The 24315-nt window shown below is 39.5% G+C and overlaps 2 protein-coding genes across 16 annotated transcripts in view; both read left to right on the top strand.

Annotated features, from left to right (window-relative positions):
• Positions 1 to 5057, top strand: part of GK5 (glycerol kinase 5) — an 81239-nt gene extending 76182 nt beyond the window's left edge. For both annotated transcript variants that reach the window (XM_005888765.2, XM_070375034.1), the window contains one exon: positions 564 to 5057. In XM_005888765.2, the coding sequence (XP_005888827.2) occupies positions 564 to 709 (146 nt within the window). In that variant the 3' untranslated portion in view covers positions 710 to 5057. The remainder of the gene's footprint in view (positions 1 to 563) is intronic.
• An 8851-nt stretch (positions 5058 to 13908) lies between these two features.
• TFDP2 (transcription factor Dp-2) overlaps positions 13909 to 24315 on the top strand; it is a 200152-nt gene continuing 189745 nt past the window's right edge. For 10 of the 14 annotated variants that reach the window (XM_070375121.1, XM_070375101.1, XM_070375109.1 and 7 more), the window contains exon 1: positions 13910 to 14246. The gene's annotated coding sequence lies outside the window, so the exon portion shown is untranslated. Of the gene's footprint in view, positions 14247 to 24315 lie in introns of all 14 variants that reach the window. The other 4 variants (XM_070375051.1, XM_070375043.1, XM_070375064.1 and 1 more) reach the window with 1 other exon arrangement.

Genomic DNA, 24315 nt, shown 5'->3' on the forward strand with positions numbered 1-24315 from the left:
TAAGTTTGAATTTTGTGCTTATCCTAGGGAATTGCTTCTTACTTCCAAGATATATGATAGAAATCTTAATTTAGGGAATTCCCTGGTGGTCGAGTGGTTAGGATTCAGTGCTTTCATTGCCATGGGCCCGGGTTCAGTCCCTGGTCAGGGAATTAAGGTCCTGTGCAAGTTGCGCAGCATGGCCGAAAAAAATCTTAATTTATCTTTTTTTAAGAATTGTATAAGAAGAAAGTATACTATTTCTTACTTGGTTTTTTTCTTTCTTTCTTAATAGCTATTCATGAAATTAAATGATGGCAAGATATGGTTATTCTAGAAATGATTTGGTGCCCTTCCATACAGAAATTACTCTGCTAGTTAGAAACCAAAAGATTTTTGTTAAATCCTAGTGTATATTATTCCCAGGGATAGTCAATCTAACAAAGTTCAAAGCAACAAAACTTTTGAATTGTGCTTTAAAGTAGTGACTGTTTACCTTTGCACCAGTTCACATAGCTTTGTAGGTAAACTTTTTGGGCTCATTATTTGCCTTCAAACTTGAGAATAAATTTTTTCATCTATAGGGTTTTGGAGTGACAAGGAGGAGCTAAAGAAACTGAGGCAAAGTGAAATGGTTTTCAAGCCCCAGAAGAAATGGCAAGAATATGAAGTGAATATGGGGAACTGGGTCAAAGCTGTGAAACGCTCCATGAATTGGTATAAGACGTAATCCTGGTGGAATGACTGAAACCACAGAGGGCTGATCATCGGAGGGCTGATCATCGTGATGTGCAGCTGAGACAAAGCTCAGGAATAACAGTGAGACCGACCCTGACCAAGAAAAGACTTAAACTGAGCTTTGCAACCCCAGAGAAAAAGCACTGCTTTTTGTAAAACAAAACAAAATACTCATTAAAAAAAAAAAAATGTAAACCTTGGTGAGAGATTATAAGGTAACAATACCTCAGAATTTCTGAATCTTCGTTTTGTACCAAATTCTAAAGGACATTAGCCATTTCCAACCATGTTTTGAGTCTCACGGGGCCTCCTCCTTTTTATACCGCGCCCAAATGAAATAATTGTTTACTGTCTGAGTTAATCGTTCCAGGTCAAGCATCATTCATGTTTTGTTCCAAAATGATGTGGAAAGTGTTCCCTTAATTCTTTAAAATTGAGTGAGCTACTCAAAGTCCATAGAGATAAAAAGAAAGAAGATGACTGAGGAAACGTGGAATTTTGAAACATCAGTATTTTTTGTTTAAAGCCGTAATTGTTCAATGTTGTATCCAATAGTAACTCAATATGTCTCTCTCAGACAGGCTTATTTGATGGCCAGTTGTTTCCTTTATTGAGCTTAAAGGCGCTGCCTTAATTTTCCCTTGTTTAAAAAGCTGAGCTTTTTTTATATATTGCAAAACTCTGAAAAAAAATAATTTTAGTTAATAAAACCAAAATGATTATCGATTCATAAGGAACAAGAAAGTACTGGGTTGGCCAAAAGTTTCCATAACATTTTATGGAAAAACCTGAATGAACTTTTTGGCCAACCCAATACTTCTCAGATAGCATTTCTTTCAAAAATTTCTGGCTGAAGTATAACATCTCATTTTTTATAAAATGCAGGTGGTAAATATAAATCTTGCCTTTCTTCTCTTGTTCTTTTTGTTGAGATGCTAGTATAAACATCTTTTGTTTTTATTAAGTGCCTAGTTGACAGAGCTTCCTTTGAAGACAGTGCCCTAATTGATTGGCGACTCAAGAATTGCCTTCATTGGGATATTTTACTTGTGTGTTGGTGTCTTATTTTAGTCCAGTCTACTCATCTCACCAAGATCCCTGCTGATGGGATGGGAATGCAATTGTGCTAGTGACTGCCCCTCACGCACTGAGCCAGAGATCACAGGGAGGAGCAGGGAGAGGTCTCCATTGTCAAACTCTCTTTATAGAAACAAGGTTGAGGGGTGAGAGTTGTGAGAAGCTTCAGGCCAGGTGTAAAGTCATCCTAAGACAAGTTGATCACCTTCCAGCATGTTCTCATGTTATTTGCCCCTCCCTACTTATGGACTGGGTTCCTTTTTTTTTTAATTGATTACAATGATCAATTAAATATAATTGATTTACAATGTTGTTAGTTTCTGCTGTACAACGAAGTGAATCAGCTGTCTGTATACATATATACATATATCCCCTTCCTCTTTGACCTCCCTCCTTTCTCACCCCATCCCAAGTTCCTTTTAGATTTGTAGCAATAATGTATTTCCCTCTTAGGCTTTATCACATAAAGTCCTACAGTTACAGAGCTAGCTGCTAGATAATAATGTAATTAAAGAAGTGACTTTTTTTTTTTCAATTTTAAATTCATTTATTTTTTAACTAAAGAATAATTGCTTTACAGAATTGTGTTGGTTTCTACCAGACATCAACATGAATCAACCATAGATATACGTATGTCCCCTCCCTTTGGAACCTCCCTCCGATCTCCCTCCCCATCCCACCCCTCTTAAGTTGATCTAGAGGCCCGGTTTGAGTTCCAAGTTGTACAGCAAATTCCCATTGGCTGTTTATTTTCCATATGGTAATGAAGAAGTGACTTACAGAATTTTGCCGTTGCTATCACATATGTCCATTTCAGAGACCAATAGCGAAGTGAAAATCGCTCAGTCGTGTCCGACTTTTTGCAACTCCATGGACTATACAGTCCATGGAATTCTCCAGGCCAGAAAACTGCAGTGGGTAGCCTTTCCCTTCTCCAGGGAAACTTTCCAACTCAGGGATTGAACCCAGGTGTCCCTCACTGTAGGCGGATTCTTTTGCAGCTGAGCCACGAGGGAAACCCAAAATAGTCATAGTGGGAGACAGAAAAGATCACAGATATTGGATTTGGAAATATTTTTGTTAAACGGTGTTTTGTTTATAGTAATAAATCAGCTCCCTTATGTAGGTAATATTATTTTCATTCTTTCTGTTTTTCAAATTTTTTTTTTTTTAACAAACTTAGTGACCAATTAATAAGCTTTCTTACAGAAGTCATTTGAAACCTGCTCTGTTGTTTTGCTGTTCCTTATTGATTCTGCTTCGCAGAGGGTATGATTTCCATAGGAAATAATTGTCTTTTTGTATTAAGATATAATGCATTGAAATAATATTAACACAGTCCATGGGGTCGCAAGAGTCGGACACGACTTAGTGCACTGTCTCTGTCTCTCAAGTGTGTGTTAGCTTTTTCATTTTCCACATTATTCTTTCTTATTATAAAATCACAAAATAAAGGAGAAATATCTTTTAGTAATGGGCACAGGAAAATAATTTTGAATATCTTTGACTGGAATCAAGCATCTCCTCAAAAATCACTTTTTTCTTCTGTTGGTTTAGAAGCTAATCTTTTATTTTTAGTATTCCTGGCTTTTTTCTTAGGAACAGAGTTTATTTAATCTTTTGTCAGATTTGATCTAAATCACAAATGTGACCACATTGGCTTCTGTGGTTGTAGAAGCTGTTGATTATCAAAATCAATTGAGCAAAAAATTGTCCCATCTTTCTAGTTTATTTTTCATGTGTATGCTGATAATTGAAGTTAAAACTATTTCTGTGCTAATATTTCTCAGCATGTTTTATTTCCTCACTATGGATCTATCAGATAGTTTTAGGAGAGCTGCAGCTATCTTGTCAAGGAGAAGAATCTTACTGTACAGTCCTTCTTAAAGTGGTTCTAAACGCTTTTATACTCTAGACTTACTGATTTTTAAATTTTTAAAATATCCAACCATGCCTTAGTTTCTCAGCCTCAGCATCATTGACATTTGAGGACAGATAATTCTTTGTTTTGGGGTGCTGTGTATTATATGATGTTTAGTAGCAGATCTCTGAGCTTCACCCTCAAGCATCTCTCTACTTTCTATGGCAAAATGTCTCCAGCATTCCCAAATGTGCCTGGGAGACAAATTACCCCAGCTGAGAACCCCTGAGGTAGGCTGTTGGAAGAAAATTGAAGACTCAGTGAATGCAGAGTGTCTGTCCTCCTCCTTTCCTCTCTGCTTCATTGTTACCTTAGGAAAGGTTGTTAGCAAAAAGAAGTGATACTGTCTTAAAATAAATAGCAGTTCTTCTTTGCTGCTTAATAAGGTGGGGAAGGCCTGGCATCCTGCAATTCATGGGGTCTTAAAGAGTCCGACACGACTGAGCGACTGGACTGAACTGAACTGAAGGTGGGGGAAAATGTCATGTTGTAGTTGTCTTCTGCTGTTTTTACCCACCTGCCCTCACCCTCATGTCTGTATTCTCCGTGGTCTTAATGAGTGGGTTGATGACTTCAGTATAGAATTAATGTAGCAGCCAGATCATCTTTGATTTGATCTGCCTTTTTGTTTCCTTTTCATCTCTGAACAAAGGGGATGAGTTCTCTTTTATCTGCCTTTGAGCAAGCCTCTACCAAACTAGAAGTTCCCTGCAAGCAGAACCCATGTCTGCTTCCACAGAACTTAACTCTGTGACTTCCTATTAATGGGGTGAATTTTTACTTTGTGTTTATAAGTGCAATTTTTTTTTACCTATACATTTTATCCTTGATGTTACATATGTGTATTGACAGGGAGCAGCTTCTGTTTGTTACAGTAAACTATGTTTTCTTGAATTAAGAAGGACTACTTTATTGTGGACATGAGTTTGAGTAAACTCCAAGAGTTGGTGATGGACAGGGAAGCCTGGCATGCTGCGATTCATGGGGTCGCAAAGAGTCGGACACGACTGAGTGACTGAATTGAACTGAACTGAACTTTATTATGAGAGCTATTAATAGAATCTTCATACTGTTTATTTTAAAATTCTTCTTATGTTTATATATTTGCATATCTATTTGTGTAGGGATACTCATCCATAAATACACATGTTAACTTTCTAAGGTACAACTGAAGCTTTTTTTTTTTTTTAACTGAAGCCTTCCTATTCACAGGTTTTGTGTATTTACCTGCAGATGACTAACACATAGAATCTGAGGAATGCCAAACACTCTCATGTTAGAGGGAAGAACCTTCAGAAATAGCCCTTTTTGCAAGGCATTTATACTGAGGACCAGTCTTTAATTAAAAATAATTTAGCCCAGGAGTTTGGCAGTAATTTTAAAACTCTTTGAGGAGGGCCATAGCTGGACCCTGGTGTTCCTCAACTTTAAGTGATTTTAAATAATCTCAGAGATAGCTTAGAAGGCTTGAATCTACCCTGGAGGATTCTGAATCCCTTTGGGAAATTTATATTCTGTTTCTCAATTAGAATTAAAAGCCGGAAATACACCCTGGACCTATTTGGTCCCATAGTTCTCATCCTGCATACCCAGGTCATCTGGTTCAAACCAGCCTAAAGGGATAGCCCCAGAGAAGCCAAACAGGCCATGGAGAATCACATTGTTTTTTTTAAAGCTGTGGATCCTCATGGCTGTAAATATGTTGGCACCAGCATCTGTTGTGAATCTCTAGCCATTTTGTCACCATACTCCCATGGGACCCTTTCCCCTAGAGGGATGCAGGGATGATCATGGGAATGGAAATGATAGAGTCCGGAACCTGCCAAATAAGATGTTTTTAAAATTTGCTATTATTCTATTTTCCACTGTCTTTCCTCCCCACTTTACATTTGGTTTATTAAAACGGCTGTGTCTGTACAGATATCTCTATTGTTAAGGAAATACATGATAAGACTTCCAATTTAAATGAACCATATCTTTACAAGAAACTGCCAAACTGTTTTCCAGAGTAGCTGTACCATTTTACATTCCCACCAGAAATGTATGAGCGATCAACTCTCTACTCACCAGCATTTGATGTTGTCACCATTTTTTACTTCAGCCACTTTGATGAGGATGTGGTTTACTCAGTGTGGATTGAATTTGCATTTCCCTGATTAATAATAGTGTTGAACATCTTTTCATGTGCTCTTTTGCCATCTGTTTATCTGTCAGTGAAATGTCTGTCCATATCTTTTGTCCATTTGCTAATTGTGTTGTTTGCTAAATGAGCCATATCTTTAAGGGAATATCTTTTTTAAAAATTAAAAAATAATCAGTCCAGTGACTTAAGTCACTAAGTAGCATTTTCAAATTCTCCTGGGCAAAAATGTACATAGTATTTGAACATGATTTTGTAATGTACTGAGCAGAAAAACATTCATATTCTTTTCATACTCATTATACAATGTGATGCTAATACTATATAATAGCAAAATAGTTTTTTTTTTTTTTGCAAAACAGTTTTAAAGATACGTCAGAATGTTAAATATACAAATACATGTCTTGAACATAGCTACCATAATGCTAAAATATTCTTTATTTTAAATAAGCTGACTTGTGTAATTGTTTCAGAATGATTTTGTGGAAAACTAATTAGAACTTTCCTATTTGTACAAGACAGTTATTATAATATCCCAATTCATCTGTATCAGTAAATTTATCATTTTATTTTTCTGATGTTCTTTATGAACTTCATAGTTTTATTAAATAGTCATGGAAAACCTCACAAATCATTGTTAAGATCTATAGATGAAATTGAGAATGCAGAATAAAAGAAATCTTTTTCATGTATATGTGAATTTTCCCCTTACCTTTTTGTCTGTTTTTAACTGTGGATTCATTGAAAAATTTTACCTGGAAATTCTTAATATTATTTCCTGTTTTGGTTTCTGCACATTAAGTATGTCACAGAAGAATAAGCATATGTTAACTTCAGTTGTGACTCAAGGTAAGTTTGGTCTCGTGTTTTCCTTTTAACTAGAAGAAAAATTGGGGCTTAATATGATTAGAGAAGAAAGGTTTTCTGTAACTCTGCCTCTTTAGATACTGTTTAAACTTGCTCTATATTCTACTTTCTTGCACAAAGGAAATTGCTAGAGAAGAGATGTAATTTTTTTGTAGTGGGAAAAAGATGATACAGTCTCTTGTGAAAATATACTGTATACTTAAATGTTTAGGAAATTTTTAAAATAACTGGAGAAAACAATTTCAAAGGCTAATATGATGGAATTAACCTAGGAGCTCTTAAAAATCCATTGTGAAAATTATTATTAAAATTATTTCAAAAGTTACAATAAAACAGTGAGTGATGATCTATACATATTATGTATTAAAGCCATTTTTATTTAATGTTTCTCTGTTGCTTCACATATGTACACATAAATAGTGATATCCCGATGATCCTGGTGGAGGAGTCATCAGACAAATCTAGATTCTATTCCCTGATGGAAGTGGAGCCTGGTTCATTCTGCAGTAGGAATTTTGAAGGATGATAAACATCCAGTTATTAGAAGAAAGGAAGGGGTTTGTTTTTTGTTGTTGTTCAAGTCATACTAGTTTGATAAAGAGGACAAGGAAGGGGGAGATACATGGAGCTGACTTTTCTGAAATTCATGTGACTATAAATTACACTAAATAATATAAAATTATTTTTAAAGAATGTGACTGTAAAAGAAATCATAGGAAAAATTTAATGAAAATGATAGGGAGTAATAATTTTTTTCCCATTTAGAAACAACCCATTAAGAGGTGGAAAATATAAGGCAATTATCGTGTGTGTGTGTTAGAGAGTCGCTCATTAGTGTCTGACTCTTTGGGACCCCGTGGTAGCCTTTGTCCATGGATTTTCCCAGGCAAGAGTACTGGACTGGATTGCTGTTTTTCTTCTCCAAGGGATCTTCCTGACCCAGGGGTCGAACCTGCATCTCCTGCGTTGGCAGGCAGATTCCTTACCACTGTGCCACCGAGGTGGTTGTTGTTCAGTCGCTAAGTTGTCTGACTCTTTGATCGCAGCATGCCAGGCTCCTCCATCCTTCACTATCTCTTAGAGTTTGCTCAAATTCATGTCCATTCAGTCTGTGATGCTATCTAACCATCTCTTCCTCTGTTGTCCCCTTCTCCTTTTGCCTTCAAACTTTCCCAACATCTGGTCTTTTCCAATGAGTGGCCACCTCTTTGCATAAGGTGGCCAAGGTACTGGAGCTTCGGCTTCTGCATCCGTCCTTCCAGGGAATATTCAGGGTTGATTTCCTTTAGAATTGACAGAGAAAGGAAGGGCAAATCAGGTGGGTTCAGTGGCTACACATGTCTAAGATCATCAGACTACTGACTTGGTGCATCGTTTATTACATGTCAGTTTCACCTTAATACAGCAGGAGGGGAAAAGTCTTGCTACTCCCATATGCTATTGAGACTAGCAGTCTCTAGGTCACCAGAGTGCTTTTCACAAAAGGTGCACTCCAAGCCTCACTCCAAATCTACTGGAACAGAATCTGTTTAAAATCTAAGATTCCCTAGTATTTAGAATTTTTTTAAAAAAATTGAAGTATAGTTGATTTCTACTACTTAGTTTTCTTTTTATTTTGAAATAATTGTAGACTTACTGGAAAGTTCTAAAAGTATTAATAGTACACAGAGTTCTTCTGTCCCCCAGCTTCTCCTAATTTACATCTTACATAACCGTAATTGCTCAAAATGGGAAATTCACACTGGTACAGTAGTATAATCTACAGACCTTACCTGAATTTTGTTGGTTTTCCAACTATTGTCCTTTTTCTGGCCCAGGATTCAATCCAGTATCCCACATTTCATTTAATTTTTCTGTCTTCTTAATCTCCTGCAGTCTGTGACTGCCTAGTCTCTCTTTCATGAACTTCACATTTTTTAAGAACACTGGTAGTTATTTTATAAGATTTTAAATAAAATAATATTTTATTATTTTATAAGTTATTTTATAACTGGCCCTCCATTTAGGTTGGCCAGATATTTTCTTCTGATTAGGTTAAGGTTCTGAATTTTTGTTAGAATCCTGCAGAAGTGATATCCATGGCCTCAGTGCATCCTACCAGGAATCAGTATGTCTTATTATTGTTGTTAACCTTGATCCTTTGGTGAAGAGGGTGCCTGCCAGGTTTTTCCATCATAAGTTTACTATTTTCTCCTTTGCAGTTAAGAATCTTGTTAGGAGGGACTTCCCTGGTGGTCTAGTGCTAAGACTTCATGCTCCCATTGCAGGGGGCCTGGGTTCAGTCCCTGATCAGGGAACTAGATCCCACATGCTGCAATTGAAAGTTCTCATGCCACTGCTAAGACCCATCGCAGTCAAATAAATAAATAAATAAATAAATATATATATTTTAAAGAATCTTGTGAGGAGATACTTTTAGACCATGTAAATTTTCTGTTTCCCACCACAGTTTCACTTACTAGTTTTAACTTCCACAGATGCTTCTTGTCTGCAATAATGATTCTTGTACTATTTGCCTATTATCAGGAGTTTTCTATTTCCACTTCCATTATTTCTTTACATTTATTCATTGGAATTCTACTGTAAGGGGAAGCTGTTGCCTGTTCTCCATTTATTATTCAATTACTTATATCATTATTGGTCACCTCTTGCCCCATTCCACATCCTCTTAGCCCACATTTTTATTCCAGTTGCAGCAATCCGCTACCCGAGTGTAACATGAACACACCTTACTTTACCATATCTCTGGTTTTCTGAGCTGGAATTTCTCTGCCTCCCAGCTTGGAATACTCATTTAAACTCATTCTGTCATTTTTCATCCCTGGTTTAGTCTGGAATGCTAGACAGTTGCTCCCATATGAGTAATGCATAAACAATGGGGTCAGGAGCCAGTGTATAAATATACCTCTCTCTATTAGTTAGCAGATATAATAGTTTGTATCTGCTAATCCCAGCCTCCCCCACTCCATCCCTCCCCTATCCCATTCCCCTTAGAAAGCACAAGCCTGTTGTCTATAGCTGTGAATCTATTGCTTTTTCATAGATAAGTCCTTGTGTGTCCTATTTGAGATTCCACATACAAGTGATGTCACATGCTATCTGTGTCCACCCATGTTACTGCAAATGGCATTATTTCATTCTTTTTTTTTGGCCGAGAATATTCCACTATAGACAGGTACCGCATTTTCTTTATCTATTCTTCTGTTGATGGACATTTAGTTTGTTTCCATGTCTTGGTTATTGTAAATAGTGCCGCTATGAACACAGAGGTGCTGCTATGAACACAGAGGTGCATGTATCTTTTTGAATTATAGTTCTATCCAGATATATGCCCAGGAGTAGGACTGCTGGATCATTATTATTTCTTATACCTCATGTGTTTAGGACATACCTCTATGTTTTTAGGACAAGTAAAATTTTATCCTAAAAATAATTTTGGGTTTGATATTAAGAAGAGGTTACTTTTACTAATGATGACTGTGAAATCTTTCCACTGAACAAGTCATTCCAGAAATGTAATAAGGAGAAAGTTGTGTCCCTCACTAAAGAAATTCCAGGGCTTTGATTCCACTCTGCCCTTTTAATGTGACTAAAGGCCATATAATAGGACTGTCTCTGGAAGACAAGGCCTTGATGTAACACATTGTTCTCTTAAGGGTTATTTCCTTTATCACTGGATGGATTAGATGTGAAAACAGCATATTAAAAAAAAAAAAGTCATATCTGCAACTGCGAAAGTCTAGACAACTACGGATCTTTGCGAATGGCAAAAAGGGGTCAGGAAGGACCTTGTCACTCAGAGTGTAGCGTCTGATGAAGCAGTTGGAAATTTGTTGGAAATGCAGATTCTATACCCCACCTGGGACCTGCTGATCTAGAGTCTGAATTTTAATAAGATCTCTAAGTGATTCCTGGGCACATTAAAGGTTGAGAGGCACTAATCCAGGAGCCATATAGCTCCACCTACTGAAAGCAGTACCCAGCCCCAGGAGAGAGGAGCACAGACAGTTTCCTCAGGTTTAACTCTTAACAGATCTCTTTCATGGCCAGCGGGTTTGTTGGCCCACAAATTTACAAGTTTTTATTTATTTATTTATATTTTAATTTATTTAATTTATGTATGTATGTATGTCTCCTCTTTCCAAATGTGCTAGGCTGTGGAACTCATCCATTCAATAAAAACTTACTGAGCTTCCCTAAGGCACTGAGGATATTGTAGTGAATAGGATGTGTGTGTGTGTGTGAGTGTGTGTGTTTAGTCGCTTTTAAGTCGTGTCCGACACTTTGTGGCCCTGTGGACTGTAGCCTACCAGGCTCCCCTGTCCATGGGATCTCCCAGGCAAGAATATTGGAGTCGGTTGACATTCCCTTCTCCAGGGGATCTTCCTGACTCAGGGATAGAACCTGCATCTCCTGCGTTGCAGGCAGATTCTTTACCACTGAGTCACCAGAGAAGCCCAGTGAATAGGATGACAGACCTCCAATTTGCAAGGAACTTGCAGTCTAACAAGGGCTTCCCTGGTACTAAATGATACAGGATACAGGTACTAAATGAGTAATTGCAAGTTTCATGAATGTTAGAAAGACAATTTTATGGGCAAAGGGCCGGAGTCAGGAAGCTTTTCCAGAGAGTGTTGTTTTAGCTTAGATGAGAAAGCATGTGTAGATGAGGTGTGGGTGAACTGGGGGATTATTCTACACACAAGGAACACCTATGAACAAAGGAAGTTCTTTGGACACTTATATGTGTATTTCCAGTACCTTGCACTGTTAGTGTATAATAAGTGCTTAGTAAGTGTTTGCAGAATCAATAAGTGTTCTGTCATGTTTCAAACATCTACTCTCCTTCCTTGGAGATAGTGGATGCTTTATTTTCCTTTTCAAAGGAAATCAGATCTTTTAGTGGGGAAATGAGAAGGAAGAGAGAAAGCTGACTGTTGTGCAAATTGCTAAATTGAAGCTGTGAGTGGGAATGAAAAATTGATTTACATGAATTTTCCTCCCTGAAGCAACTTGACAATTTATTCTGTTCTGGAGAATTTTCAGTTTTTGGCTTCAAAATCAAGCTGTTCCTTATTCTGAATTTCTTGGCCTGCTGTGAAACTAGCATTTAGTGTCTTTTACAGCATACCCTGATTAGGTCATGGAAATTCACAGCTAGATCAAACCAGTATATGGAAAATTTGAAACCTGCATGCCCACTTTACTTCATGGTATCGGAAGCTGTTATGAAACACTGACTTTTAAAGCATTTTTTTTCAAAAGCACTATTATCAAATGATCATAATAACCATTATTTATGGAATACTTACTATATGTATTACATGTATTACTATATTACATAGCAAAACCCTCATATTAACTCTACAGGAAACATGAAAATTGCCAAATATTAACAATTTCATATGGTTTAACTTAATATCATCTTCAGACTCTCACCTTAAAAATTTACAGAAGTTAGAGAATCACTGAATCCATAGCCTTACACCAATATTTAGCAGAGTTGTCTTCATAGATAAAGATTCCAAACATGTTTAGTATATTATACTTCATTATATATTAAATAAAGCAATTTTATTCAATTAAAAAAAATTTCAAGGTACTCTTCCTAAATTAACATCCACCACTCCCCCTCCCCCATTAGCCCAAGCACAGCCATGTGTCTATTAATACTTCTTGGATTATTTATACAGTATACTGAGGCAGTTTACAATCCAGCTCTCCTGCTAGACTGAGCTCCTTGAGGATGGAGGTTTCATCTGTTTTGCTCACTTTTGTATCTTCGTCCCTAGAGTGTTTGAAAAGTACTTAAGTTAAAACCTCAACAAAATTTCTGTGGAAACTACATCTATTGATCCATCACTGAAAAATGCAAGGTAATGACTCCTTTGGGGCTTTTGCATTTTAGAATCAGTTCAAGGAGACTTCATTGGGCTTTCTTGACCGCCTAGGACTTTATCTATGAACAATTATGCAGAAATTCTCTCTCCACTCCACCCCACCCGAGAGAAAGGTCCAAAGGTGCATTCTCACCTCCCCCACTTCCTTTAGGTATTTATTTAAATGGCACTTTCTTGCTACCTTGACTAAGCACTCTAAGACAGGCCATCCTTTAAAGCCATTCCTGGTCTTCTAGGTTTGTTCCCCACAGCATGTCCCAACATGTAACATAGCTTATATTTCACTTATTTCTTTTGTATATTATCTTTACCACCCCACTAAAATGTAAGTGAAGTGAAATGAAAGTCGCTCAGTCCCGTCTGCCTCTTTGCTACCTCATCGATTACACAGTCCGTGGAGTTCTCCAGGCCAGAAGAGTGGAGTGGGTAGCCTTTCCCTTATCCAGGGGATCTTCCCAACCCAGGGATCAAACCCAGATCTCCCGCGTTGCAGGCGGATTCTTTACTAACCGAGCCACAGGGGAAGCCCACTAAAATGTAAACTCACACATGATTTTTCAGATAGGCACAGAATGTATTATTAACATTGAACTAAATAAGACAGGTATCTGGGGGTGGGAGCTGCGATTTTCTCTTCAGCGTCCATGTGACATGGTGACCTGCTCGGTTTTGGATCTTACTTGCCGGTTTGTTGAAAATCTCACACCCTAGCAGTCTTTAACCCACTGTCTGAATAATTTACAGGGTACTGCAAACTTGGCCCCACACGTGGCCTCATCACTCGTCCCCTTGCCCCTCTAGGCTGCTCCCCCGGAGGTGACTGATCAAGTGACTGGGAACCGAGATGTGCCTGGGAACTAGGGACGCCCGTTTTCCTTTTTCTAAGAAAGATCGGGGTTTTCTTGCAAGGGGCCGGGGGGATGGGGGCGGATGGAAAAGTCAAGATTCCCACCCAGGCCGGGGGAAGGGGGAGAGGGTGTGGCTATAATTGTAGGCCTCAGGCCCTGTAACCTGCTCCGGAGGCGGCTGGGAAGCACGCGGCAGGATCGTCGTAGGCGATCCCCTGAGAACCTCCAGGGGATAACCCAGGTACCCCGCAGAGTGCTTGAGACCCCGCTCCTCCACCTCGGGGGCCCCCTCCTCTCCTTGGGAAGCCTGGGGGCGGGGTTTGTTTACTCCGTGCACGCACCGCCAGCCTGGCCAATCCGTGAGGAGAGGCGCCGTACGTCATTCACCCAGAGGGCCAATCGGCGCTCACCGTGCTGCTCCGCCGCCAAAGCTTGCGCGGGGGAAGCGGGGCAGTGGCTAGGCCGGGCGAGGGCGGACGAAGCCGCCGGAGATTTCGGCTGCAGCCGCTGGCGCTGCTCGGTTCTCGAGGCGCGCCCTAACCCTTCCTCTTTGGGCAGGCTCGAAGGCGCGCGCGCGCGGTCGGCGTCCCGGGGCTTAGAACTCCAGGGCCTCGACTAGGCAGGCCGCGGATCGCCCACCCTTCCCCGAGTGTGAGTCCGCCGGGACCCGGGCGCCGCCAAGCGCTGGCGCCACTGTAGCAGAGGCGCCTGAAGACGCGCTCCAAGCTCGAAGAACAGTCCTGCGCGGCCGCCTCGTCCCCTGCAGCCAAGCGGTGGTAAGGTCCAGGGCGCGGGCGCGGGCTCCGTGCGGAGGGCCTCTGGACCCGGCCCGGCGTGTTTCTGGGCAGGTTTCCCTCCCTGCGCCTCAGGGCCCCCTGGTCACTCTGGGTCCCATCTGTTTATTCCCACGCAATCTTCCAGGCCCGGCCGAGTAACCCTTGAGTGCCTGGGGAAGGGAGTGGGAAACCGGAGACTACCCCCTACCCCCAACACGCACAGCAGATTGCGGGGAGGCACCGTCCTTGAGTCACGCCTGCTGGAAGAGAGGAAGGGCTGCTTTCTACTTTTTCGGTATCTTTAGGGCAGAAGAATGGCTTCTAAGTCTGACTTTTCCGACTTTTTCTCCTTTCATGACCCACATGCCTCCATCTGTCTCTACCAGGTGTATTTCAGAGTTCCAACACCTCTTGCGCTTGGAAGAGCCTTGCAACCTCCGCAGGGGAACTTTTCTCTAAAGTAGGGGATCACTTTTGGGCCCAGAAGAGATTTAAGGTTCCTTTCCATAGAAAAGTGTGAGATTTTTATAGGATCTTGCAGGGAGAAGTGCAGCTAAGATGAGCGCCCAGTCCCTGGTACCAGCTTGTGTTCCCTGGCGTTGTGTGGTCTCAGTTTCTTCATCTGTAGTAGTAACCCCCTATTGGGGGTGGTGCCAGGGGAAAATGGGCTGATCGGTGGAACTACTTGGAACGAAGTGTGCGTCCTACGAAGTGCCCTGCCATGCATGAGTTAGGCATTGAACTGACCACCCTGAATGATGGTTTAGAAAAGTTCCCCCTATTGTTTTTGTTTTTTTCTGTTGAGACAGTTAACAGTTTCATCTCTTTCTGTATTCACTGCTAAAGCTCCCTTTGAGCCTTTGAATTCTTTTTCTTTCTCATTCTGTCTCAGAGGGCTCAGACTCCCTGTCCCACTTCTTTGCTCTCTTTTTAGTAAGTCAGTAGCTCATTCCCTTCCTTCCCCTTTCTCTCCCAAATCTTAGTGTGTTTTTTCCACTTGAGTTCTATAGCCTGATTTTTTTCTGGGCCACTTTTCTCATAATGGCTTGAAATCATCTTTACCTAGTAGGTACAGTTTAGGTTATTCATCTGTTCTTTATACAGTGTAATCATGAGCCTTACTGTACAAAATTAAATAGGAACTAGTTTAGTTGATCTGTTATTGCATGTTGCTTTTCCATTTCCTTGGTTGGCCTGCCATTTAGCTAAAGTTTTATCACTATCCTGTTACTGTAATAAATCTTTAATGGCAGTGGCCATTCTCAAGTAGCACTGGGAGAAAAATCAAATGTCTAGACCCCAGATTCTGTCACGCTTGTGCGCTGGCGCTTGATGCGTTTGTTATTTATTAGAACATCTTGTGCCTGGAACTAGAGTCTAGTCTCATGGCAGACATGGTGTCTGTAGCCCTGTTCTGGCAGTACAGTTGCAGTTTCAGCAGTGTGGTGCTTATATTTAATAAAGGCCCAAGACTTATTAAACTCCTGGTGTTGAGTTCTCGTTATGTGTGGTTGGTTAATTAAGAGAGAAAACAGAATTTTCAAGTGTGTCATACTTAATGTTACCATTTTGTGGTCATGTACCTTTCCCACCAACTCTTGGAAATGGGGACGTCCAGTTGGCACTTTCGAGTTTTTCCCTTGCAGCCAAAATTCTTAACTGTCTGAGCTATGTCCTCTCAATGCAGCTTGAAATTGGATGTACAGATAGATTTATGCTTAATGTGGAAAGTGTTTGTGGATGAAAATTATTCACTGAAACACAACCTGAAGGATTCAGAGATTGCTTTTTGGAATTAGGAATTGTAATGTGAATATACCTTTGCTTTTTTTTTTTAGCATTATAGAAAAACTGGTTTTTTGTTGTTGTTGACATTTTTATGTTTTATACATAATACATGAGTTGTTTATAGTTACATCTGCACTTTACCATTTTTAAAGCCCATTTAGATACAGGAAAGTTTTTAGAGTATGGTAAGAAACAGATTAAGCCAAAATTAATTTCATGGTGTAGGTTAGAACCTGGTATTCTAACTTCTAGTTCATTGTTTTCTTAGTTTGTCAACCTTAACAGTTAACTGGGACTGAAAGATGAAAAGATTAAGGCTTGAAAGTAGAAGGAGGCACTTTCTAATTTGGGCATTAAATATTAGATATGAGTAGTACCTTAGCATCTTATTTTTTTATCTTTAAACTTAGGTATGTTTCTTTTAAAGATTAAGTAATAAGCCATTATTACTGATAGTCAGATCTTGTAGTCAGTTTACATTGTCACTTGGTAAACTTGATTTCACTTTTTTTCTGAACTCAGCATCATATTTTAAGCTCTTATTGCAATGTATCTTAGAAGAAACTAGAAAGCATAGAGTTCAGAGTTTTTTTCAATGATAGAATTTTAAGTTGTGATGATTTTTCTAGATTAAATATATTCACCTCTTCATACTTGAATTCTTTCCATTTTAATCTGGGGTATATGATTCTAGGGGTAGGACATAAATAGATTTAAAAGTAGATTTGTGAGCCCTTGAAAACTTTATACAAAATTATATGTATTTGGATATTCTCTGGAGAGAAGATTCATAGGTTCTGAGGTAAAGATATTTGGACAACTTTAACTTCTAAGAAATGATTTCTTTTATTGAACTAAAGTTCTCTCTTCACTGGTTCTAGTTCTGTCTCTTCTGTGAGTTTTCAAATATTCAAAGACACTTGCTATGTTTTCCTGATTCTTTTCTTCTCTGGACAAAATATTCTCAGTCTTTAACTTCCTCTAGTGGATTTGTCGTTTTGATTTGCACCTCTTCACAATACTGATGGCTTATTTGTGGATTTTTGTCAGTTGGTCCATACCCTTCTTAGCTGTGTAATACCTTTGATTAGGTATTAACCTGTGGAGAGAACCAGAAGTCATCACTCAGATTTTAAAGCACATTAAGAGTAGTCTTGCTTCTTTTGGCAACCACATTGCACTGTTAATTCATGATAATGTCCTGTCTAAGGAAATGAATTCTGGAGCTAGCCTGCTTGGATTTAAATCCTGGCTGTATATCAGCCGGGTAACCTTGAGTAAATTATGTAAACACCCAGGGCCTCAGTTTTCTCATCTGTAAAATGGGGTTTATGATGGTACCTGTTTCATAGGGTTGTTTTAAAGAATAAATGAGTACATACGTGTTAAGCATTTAGAATGGTCCCTGCCATTTAAGTGCTGTGTGCGTTATCCATTATTGATTTTGCCATCAGCTGAAATTTGAGTTTTGTCCATGCTCTCCAAGTTCTTTAATAGAATATGTTTCGGTAGGACTTCGTATCTATCCCAGTTGAATTTTATCTTGTCAGATTGGTTCCAGTATGTTTACTCTTTAAAAAAAAAAAAGAGTCTTAGTTTGGTCATTCAGTAAAAAAAACTTATTGTTTTTCCATACATTTGATAAACTTTAAGTTTGATAATGCTGGTACAGTGTTCATACAAATTTTATTAAAGTGTTGATGAGGTGGGCTAAGAGCATTCTTGTCCTGCTAGAGACCTGAGGGTTGATTTGAAAAAAATTAATTCTTTGGTTCAAGTTGTTCAGCCAATTAGAAATGAAACTAATTTATCATTATCTATCTCAGATATTTCCAGGTTTTCACAAGGAATTTATAAGGAACTTTAACACTTGCCTTCCTAAAACCCAAATAATTTCATATCCTTCATCTTTAAAAATCCTATCTGTTCAATAAATGTCAGAAAAAAAAAAGAGTACTAATCTGACATTGCTTGTTCTTAGTGAAACTATAATGGTTTCCAGTCACCTAGGTCGGTTGCTGCTTTTTCTACGTTCACAGACTTCTCTCAGACATGACTCTAAAATCTTGTCTAGAGTTACATTTAATCTCAGTGATAATCTTGTCTAGTTCAGTTCAGTCAGTTCAGACGCTCAGTCCGACTCTGCGACCCCATGAATCGCAGCACGCCAGGCCTCCCTGTCCATCACCAACTCCTGGAGTTCACTCAAACTCACGTCCATCGAGTCGGTGATGCCATCCAGCCATCTCATCCTCTGTCGTCCCCTTCTCCTGCCCCCAATCCCTCCCAGCATCAGAGTCTTTTCCAATGAGTCAACTCTTCGCATGAGGTGGCCAAAGGACTGGAGTTTCAGCTTTAGCATCATTCCTTCCAAAGAAATCCCAGGGCTGATCTCCTTCAGAATGGACTGGTTGGATCTCCTTGTAGTCCAAGGGACTCTCAAGAGTCTTCTCCAACACCACAGTTCAAAAGCATCAATTCTTCGGCGCTCAGCTTTCTTGACAGTCCAACTCTCACATCCATACATGACCACAGGAAAAACCATAGCCTTGACTAGACGGACCTTTGTTGGCAAAGTAATGTGTCTGCTTTTGAATATGCTATCTAGGTTGGTCATAACTTTCCTTCCAAAGAGTAAGCATCTTTTAATTTCATGGCTGCAATCACCATCTGCAGTGATTTTGGAACCCAAAAAAGTAAAGTCTGACACTGTTTCCACTGTTTCCCCATCTATTTCCCATGAAGTGATGGGACTGGATGCCATGATCTTCATTTTCTGAATGTTGAGGTTTAAGCCAACTTTTTCTCTCTCCTCTTTCACTTTCATCAAGAGGCTTTTGAGTTCCTCTTCACTTTCTGCCATAAGGGTGGTATCATCTGCATATCTGAGGTTATTGATATTTCTTCCGGCAATCTTGATTCCAGCTTGTGCTTCTTCTAGTCCAGCATTTCTCATGATGTACTCTGCATAGAAGTTAAATAAGCAGGGTGACAGTATACAGCCTTGACGTACTCCTTTTCCTATTTGGAACCAGTCTGTTGTTCCATGTCCAGTTCTAACTGTTGCTTCCTGACCTGCATATAGATTTCTCAAGAGGCACGTCAGGTGGTTTGGTATTCCCATCTCTTTCAGAATTTTCCACAGTTTATTGTGATCCACACAGTCAAAGGCTTTGTCATAGTCAATAAAGCAGAAATAGATGTTTTTCTGGAACTCTCTTGCTTTTTCCATGATCCAGCAGATGTTGGCAATTTGATCTCTGGTTCCTCTGCCTTTTCTAAAACCAGCTTGAACATCAGGAAGTTCACGGTTCACATATTGCTGAAGCCTGGCTTGGAGAATTTTGAGCATTACTTTACTAGCGTGTGAGATGAGTGCAATTGTGCGGTAGTTTGAGCATCTTGTCTAGAGTTACATTTAACTTCAGTGATCAGAAGTTGACAGGATCCCCTTTCCCTTGCAGCTGGATGGACTTTGTAACTAGAGTGGTATGTTGTACCTTGTCGATGGTTTACTTAGAGCAGCTGTGCTGTGCTTAGTCGTTCAGTTGTGTCCAACTCTCTGCGACTCCATGGACTGTAGCCCACCAGGCTCCTCTGTCCATGGGATTCTCCAGGTAAGAATACTGGAATGGATTGCCTTGCCCTCCTCCAGGGGATTTTCCCAACCCAGGGATCGAACCATGTCTCCCGCATTGCAGGCGGATTCTTTATCATCTGAGCCACCAAGGAAGCCCATGAATGCTACAGTGGGTAACCTATCCTTTCTCCAGGGGATCTTCCTGATCTGGGAATAGAACCGGGGTCTCCTGCATTGCAGGCGGATTCTTTACCAGCTGAGCTGCCAGGGAAGCCCAACTTTCTTTAATCTTACACATATTGAGCTTTGGTTTCCATTGATTCATTGATTAAATTTATTAAATGCCCATTTTGTGCAAGATGCCAATGCTTGTTTAAACCCATCCAATCTGAAGAGGATTTTCTTTTTAATTAACTAATTTAACTTTTTTGGCTGTGTTGGGTGCTGCATGCAGGCTTTTTCTAGTTGCGGTGAGCAGGGGCTGCTCTCGAGTTGCAGTGCTTGGGCTTCTCCTTGAGGTGGCTTCTCTTGTTGTGGAGCACAGGCTCTAGGGTGTACAGGCTTCAGCAATTGCAGCACACAGGCTCAGTAGCTGTGGTTCCTGGACTTAGGTGCTCCTCAGCATGTGGCATCTTCCTAGACCAGGGATTAAACTATGTCTGCTGTATTGGCAGGCAGATTCTTATCCACTGGGCCACCAAGGAAGTCCAAGAATTTTTCTTGATAGAGGTACCTAAAGCACAAAGGTAATCCATATTCATTTCTTTCCTTTATCACTGTTGTTACTATGCTCTGGCCCCCAATCCTTCTTTTCTCTACAATAGTGGCTTCCTTTTGACCTTCCTATCTTTTCCTGACTCTATAAGCATTGCAGCCAGAGTCCACTTTGCTTTTTAAAAAAATTTTTTTTTTTTTTTAATTGAGGTATAGTTGATTTACAGTGTTTCGTGTCGGATGTAGAGCAAGCTGATTTAGTTGTATCTGTGTGTGTGTGTATTTTTTCTTTTTCAGATGTTTTCCTTTATAGGTTTTACAAGATATTGACTATAGTTCCCTGTGTTATGAGTAAGTCCTTGTTTATGTTATGTATAGTAGCATGAATCTGTTAATCCCAAACTCATTTATCCCTCCCCACCAACCCATCTTTTTTTCAGTCTTTTCTTCCCCACTGGGAAAATCTATACTGATCTAATTAGATTTTTATTATTGAATATTTTGCAGCTCCTTTATTCTGTTTTCTGTTTATTATCGTTTTAAATTTAAGTCCCCCACTTTTTTTTTTTTTTTAAACCTTTCTTTTTCTTAGAGATGATGGAGACATGGTGGTTCCCCACCAGCTGGTCAGCGTGTCAGTGACTCAGCTGACAGTTACAGAAGCACTTAAGTTACAGGCACCGTATGAGGCTCTGAATTGACAAAGGAGCATGACATAGCCTCAGTCGTTGAAGAATTCTAAGTGCAGCGAAAGATAGAATAGAAGAAAGTATTTGAATAAATCCTTTTTTTTTTTAATACTCAGAAGTACAGTAAGTTTATGTAACAGATTTCATTTTACTTTGAAAAGAGTCAAGTATTACTATGTTGTTATTAAAGAATGACCTTGTTAGAAACTAAGATCCCGCGTCCTGCGTGGCCAAGAAAAGCCGAAAATGATTTTGTTGAAGCGACCAATTCAGTTCTTTTTAAGTGAAATAAATTATAATATCTATAAATGTGGAAGAACAGTATATATTTCAAAACTGCCTAAATAAAATACTTAATCAAAACTGGTAGCATTTACTTCTCTTTTGCAGATCACTTGAGAGGGAACAATTTAAAAAATCAACCTACTAAGTTTTTCTTCACAGCATTCTTGAAATTGTGGTGGTAATATAAAACTGCCTGTAAAAGAGAACGATTGTGACATGGTATCAAGGAGGGGGGGATGGGAGACGGAAAGGTGAGCAGGGAGGCAAGGAGAGGATAGTTGCTATTAGAACCAGGGATGTGCACTTCCCTGGCTGGCCAGCAGTTAAGACTCTGCCTGCCCTTCCACTGCAGGGGGCCCAGGTTCCATTCCGTCTGGGGATCTAAGATCCCACGTGCTTGGAGGTGCACCACAAAGTTTAAAAAAACTAGGATCCCACATGCAGCACAGTGCAGAACCCCCAGGAAAGACTAAAAAAGGAACTAGGGATGTAATATACAACATGATAAATGCGACTGACACTAGTGTATGCTATGGGGCTTCCCAGGTGGCTCAGTGGTACAGAATCTGCCTGCAAAGCAGGAGACGCAGGTTGGATCCCTAGGTTGGGAAGATCGCCTGGAGGAAGGTGTGGCAACCCACTCCAGTATTCTTGCCTGGTGAATCCCCATGGGCAGAGGAGCCTGGTGGGCTAAAGTCCATGGGGTGGCAAAGAATCAGACATGACTGAGCACACACACACACATACAAACACATTGTATGTTACTTATGAAAATTGTTAAGCGAGTAAATCCTAAGAGCTTTCATCACAAATTTTTTCTTCTGTTTCTTTAATTTTCTGTCTATATGAGATGATGGATATTCACTTGGTGTTTTCATGATGTGTGTTCAGTTCAATTCAGTCGCTCAGTCGTGTTGGACTCTTTGCGACCCCATGAACCGCAGCACGCCAGGCCTCCCTGTCCGTCACCAACTCTTGGAGTCCACCCAAACCCATGTCCATTGAGTCTGACATGCCATCCAGTCATCTCATCCTCTGTCGTCCCCTTATCCTCCTGTCCTCAATCTTTCCCAGCATCAGGGTCTTTTCAAACAAGTCAGCTCTTTGCATCAGGTGGCCAAAGTATTGGAGTTTCAGCTTCAACATCAGTCCTTCCAATGAACCCTCAGGACTGATCTCCTTTAGGATGGACTAGTTGGAGCTCCTTGCTGTCCAAGGGACTCTCAAGAGTCTTCTCCAACACCACAGTTCAAAAGCTTCAGTTCTTCTGCGCTCAGCTTTCTTTATATAGTCCAGCTCTCACATCCATACATAACTACTGGAAAAACCATAGCCTTGACTAGACAGACCTTTGTTAACAAAGTAACGTTTCTGCTTTTCAATATACTGTCTAGGTTGGGCATAACTTTCCTTCCAAGGAATAAGCGTCTTTTAATTTCATGGCTGCAGTCACCATCTGCAGTGATTTTGGAGCCCAGAAAAATAAAGTCTGACACTGTTTCCACTGTTTCCCTATTTGTCATGAAGTGATGGGACCGGATGCCATGATCTTTGTTTTCTGAATGTTGAGCTTTAAGCCAACTTTTTCACTCTCCTCTTTCACTTTCATCAAGAGGCTCTTTAAAAGTTCTTCTTTACTTTCTGCCATAAGGGTGGTGTCATCTGCATATCTGAGGTTATGGATATTTCTCCCAGCAATCTTGATTCCAGCCTGTGCTTCCTCCAGCCCAGGGTTTCTCATGATGTACTCTGCATATAAGTTAAATAAGCAGGGTGACAATGTACAGCCTTGACGTACTCCTTTTCCTATTTGGAACCAGTCTGTTGTTATATGTCCAATTCTAACTGTTGCTTCCTGACCTGCATACAGGTTTCTCAAGAGGCAGGTCAGGTGGTCTGGTATTTCCATCTCTTTCAGAGTTTTCCACAGTTTATTGTGATCCACACAGTCAGTGGCATATGTAGGTAAATCATTGTCTGTCCACCTTAAATTTATACAGTGTTTTTTTGACAATCATGTCTCAATAAAACTGGAAGAAAAAAATGTAACTAATGAATAGCAGTCAATAAAATGATTTCTAGGCTAATGAAAGTTTGGTAAAGCTGCTAGATAAATGATTCCACATTAATTAATACCTTTTAAGCTATAAAGTCTTTACAGATAAGAACATTTTGTGAGCATAGTGATTACTTATTTTTAAGTTGAGCAGATCAATGTTCAAAGGTAATAAAATATATCACCTATGTAGGCATTCTAAGAAACATGCCCTGAAAATCTGTATAAAAATGCCATAATTATATATGAAAAGCAATAGAATATGTACTGTCTTAAACTCTGCCTACAGTTTTGCCATTAAAATAATACTGTTCAAGACTATATTGTATCACAGTTGGTGTAAAAAGTAATTACTAACCATAGCTCTTTAAGGAAAATAATTCGTGGGAGATTAACAATAGTTAGAAAAATTATTTTAGAAAGGTTTTCCAAGAGTACTTGACTATTTTGATATTGAAAGCTTTTTGAAAAGCTTTTTAAATAGGTAGTTTTTGAAATAGATTTTCATTATAGAATCATTTTGGTTGGAAAAGAGGTGGATGAGAGCCATTTAAATGCATATCTAAAAAAGACAATTATATGAATTCCTTGATTATTATATGGAAAAAGAATCTTGAGCCTTGTTCTCTTGAATTCTTTGTAATCAGGATAGCACTTCAGACCCAATAATATTTCAGACAACTAAGATAAGCTTATTTTCAAATTGCAAAAATGAAAAAGCCAAAGACACACAGAATTATCTGATTTTAATTCAGGTACCAAAATGCTAATCATTACTTAGAGGTTTTTGTCCTTTTTAAAAGATGGCGGGACTTCGCTGGTGGTCCAGCGCTTAAGACTCCACGCATCGACTGCAGGGTGTTTGGGTTCAATCCCTGGTCAGGGAACTAAGATCCTTCCTCCCATGGGGTGCAGCCAAAAAGTAAAAAAAAAAATAAAGCATGGAAAATTCAGTGA

This window comes from Bos mutus, chromosome 1 (genome assembly GCF_027580195.1).
Source record: "Bos mutus isolate GX-2022 chromosome 1, NWIPB_WYAK_1.1, whole genome shotgun sequence".
Taxonomy (NCBI): domain Eukaryota; kingdom Metazoa; phylum Chordata; class Mammalia; order Artiodactyla; family Bovidae; genus Bos; species Bos mutus.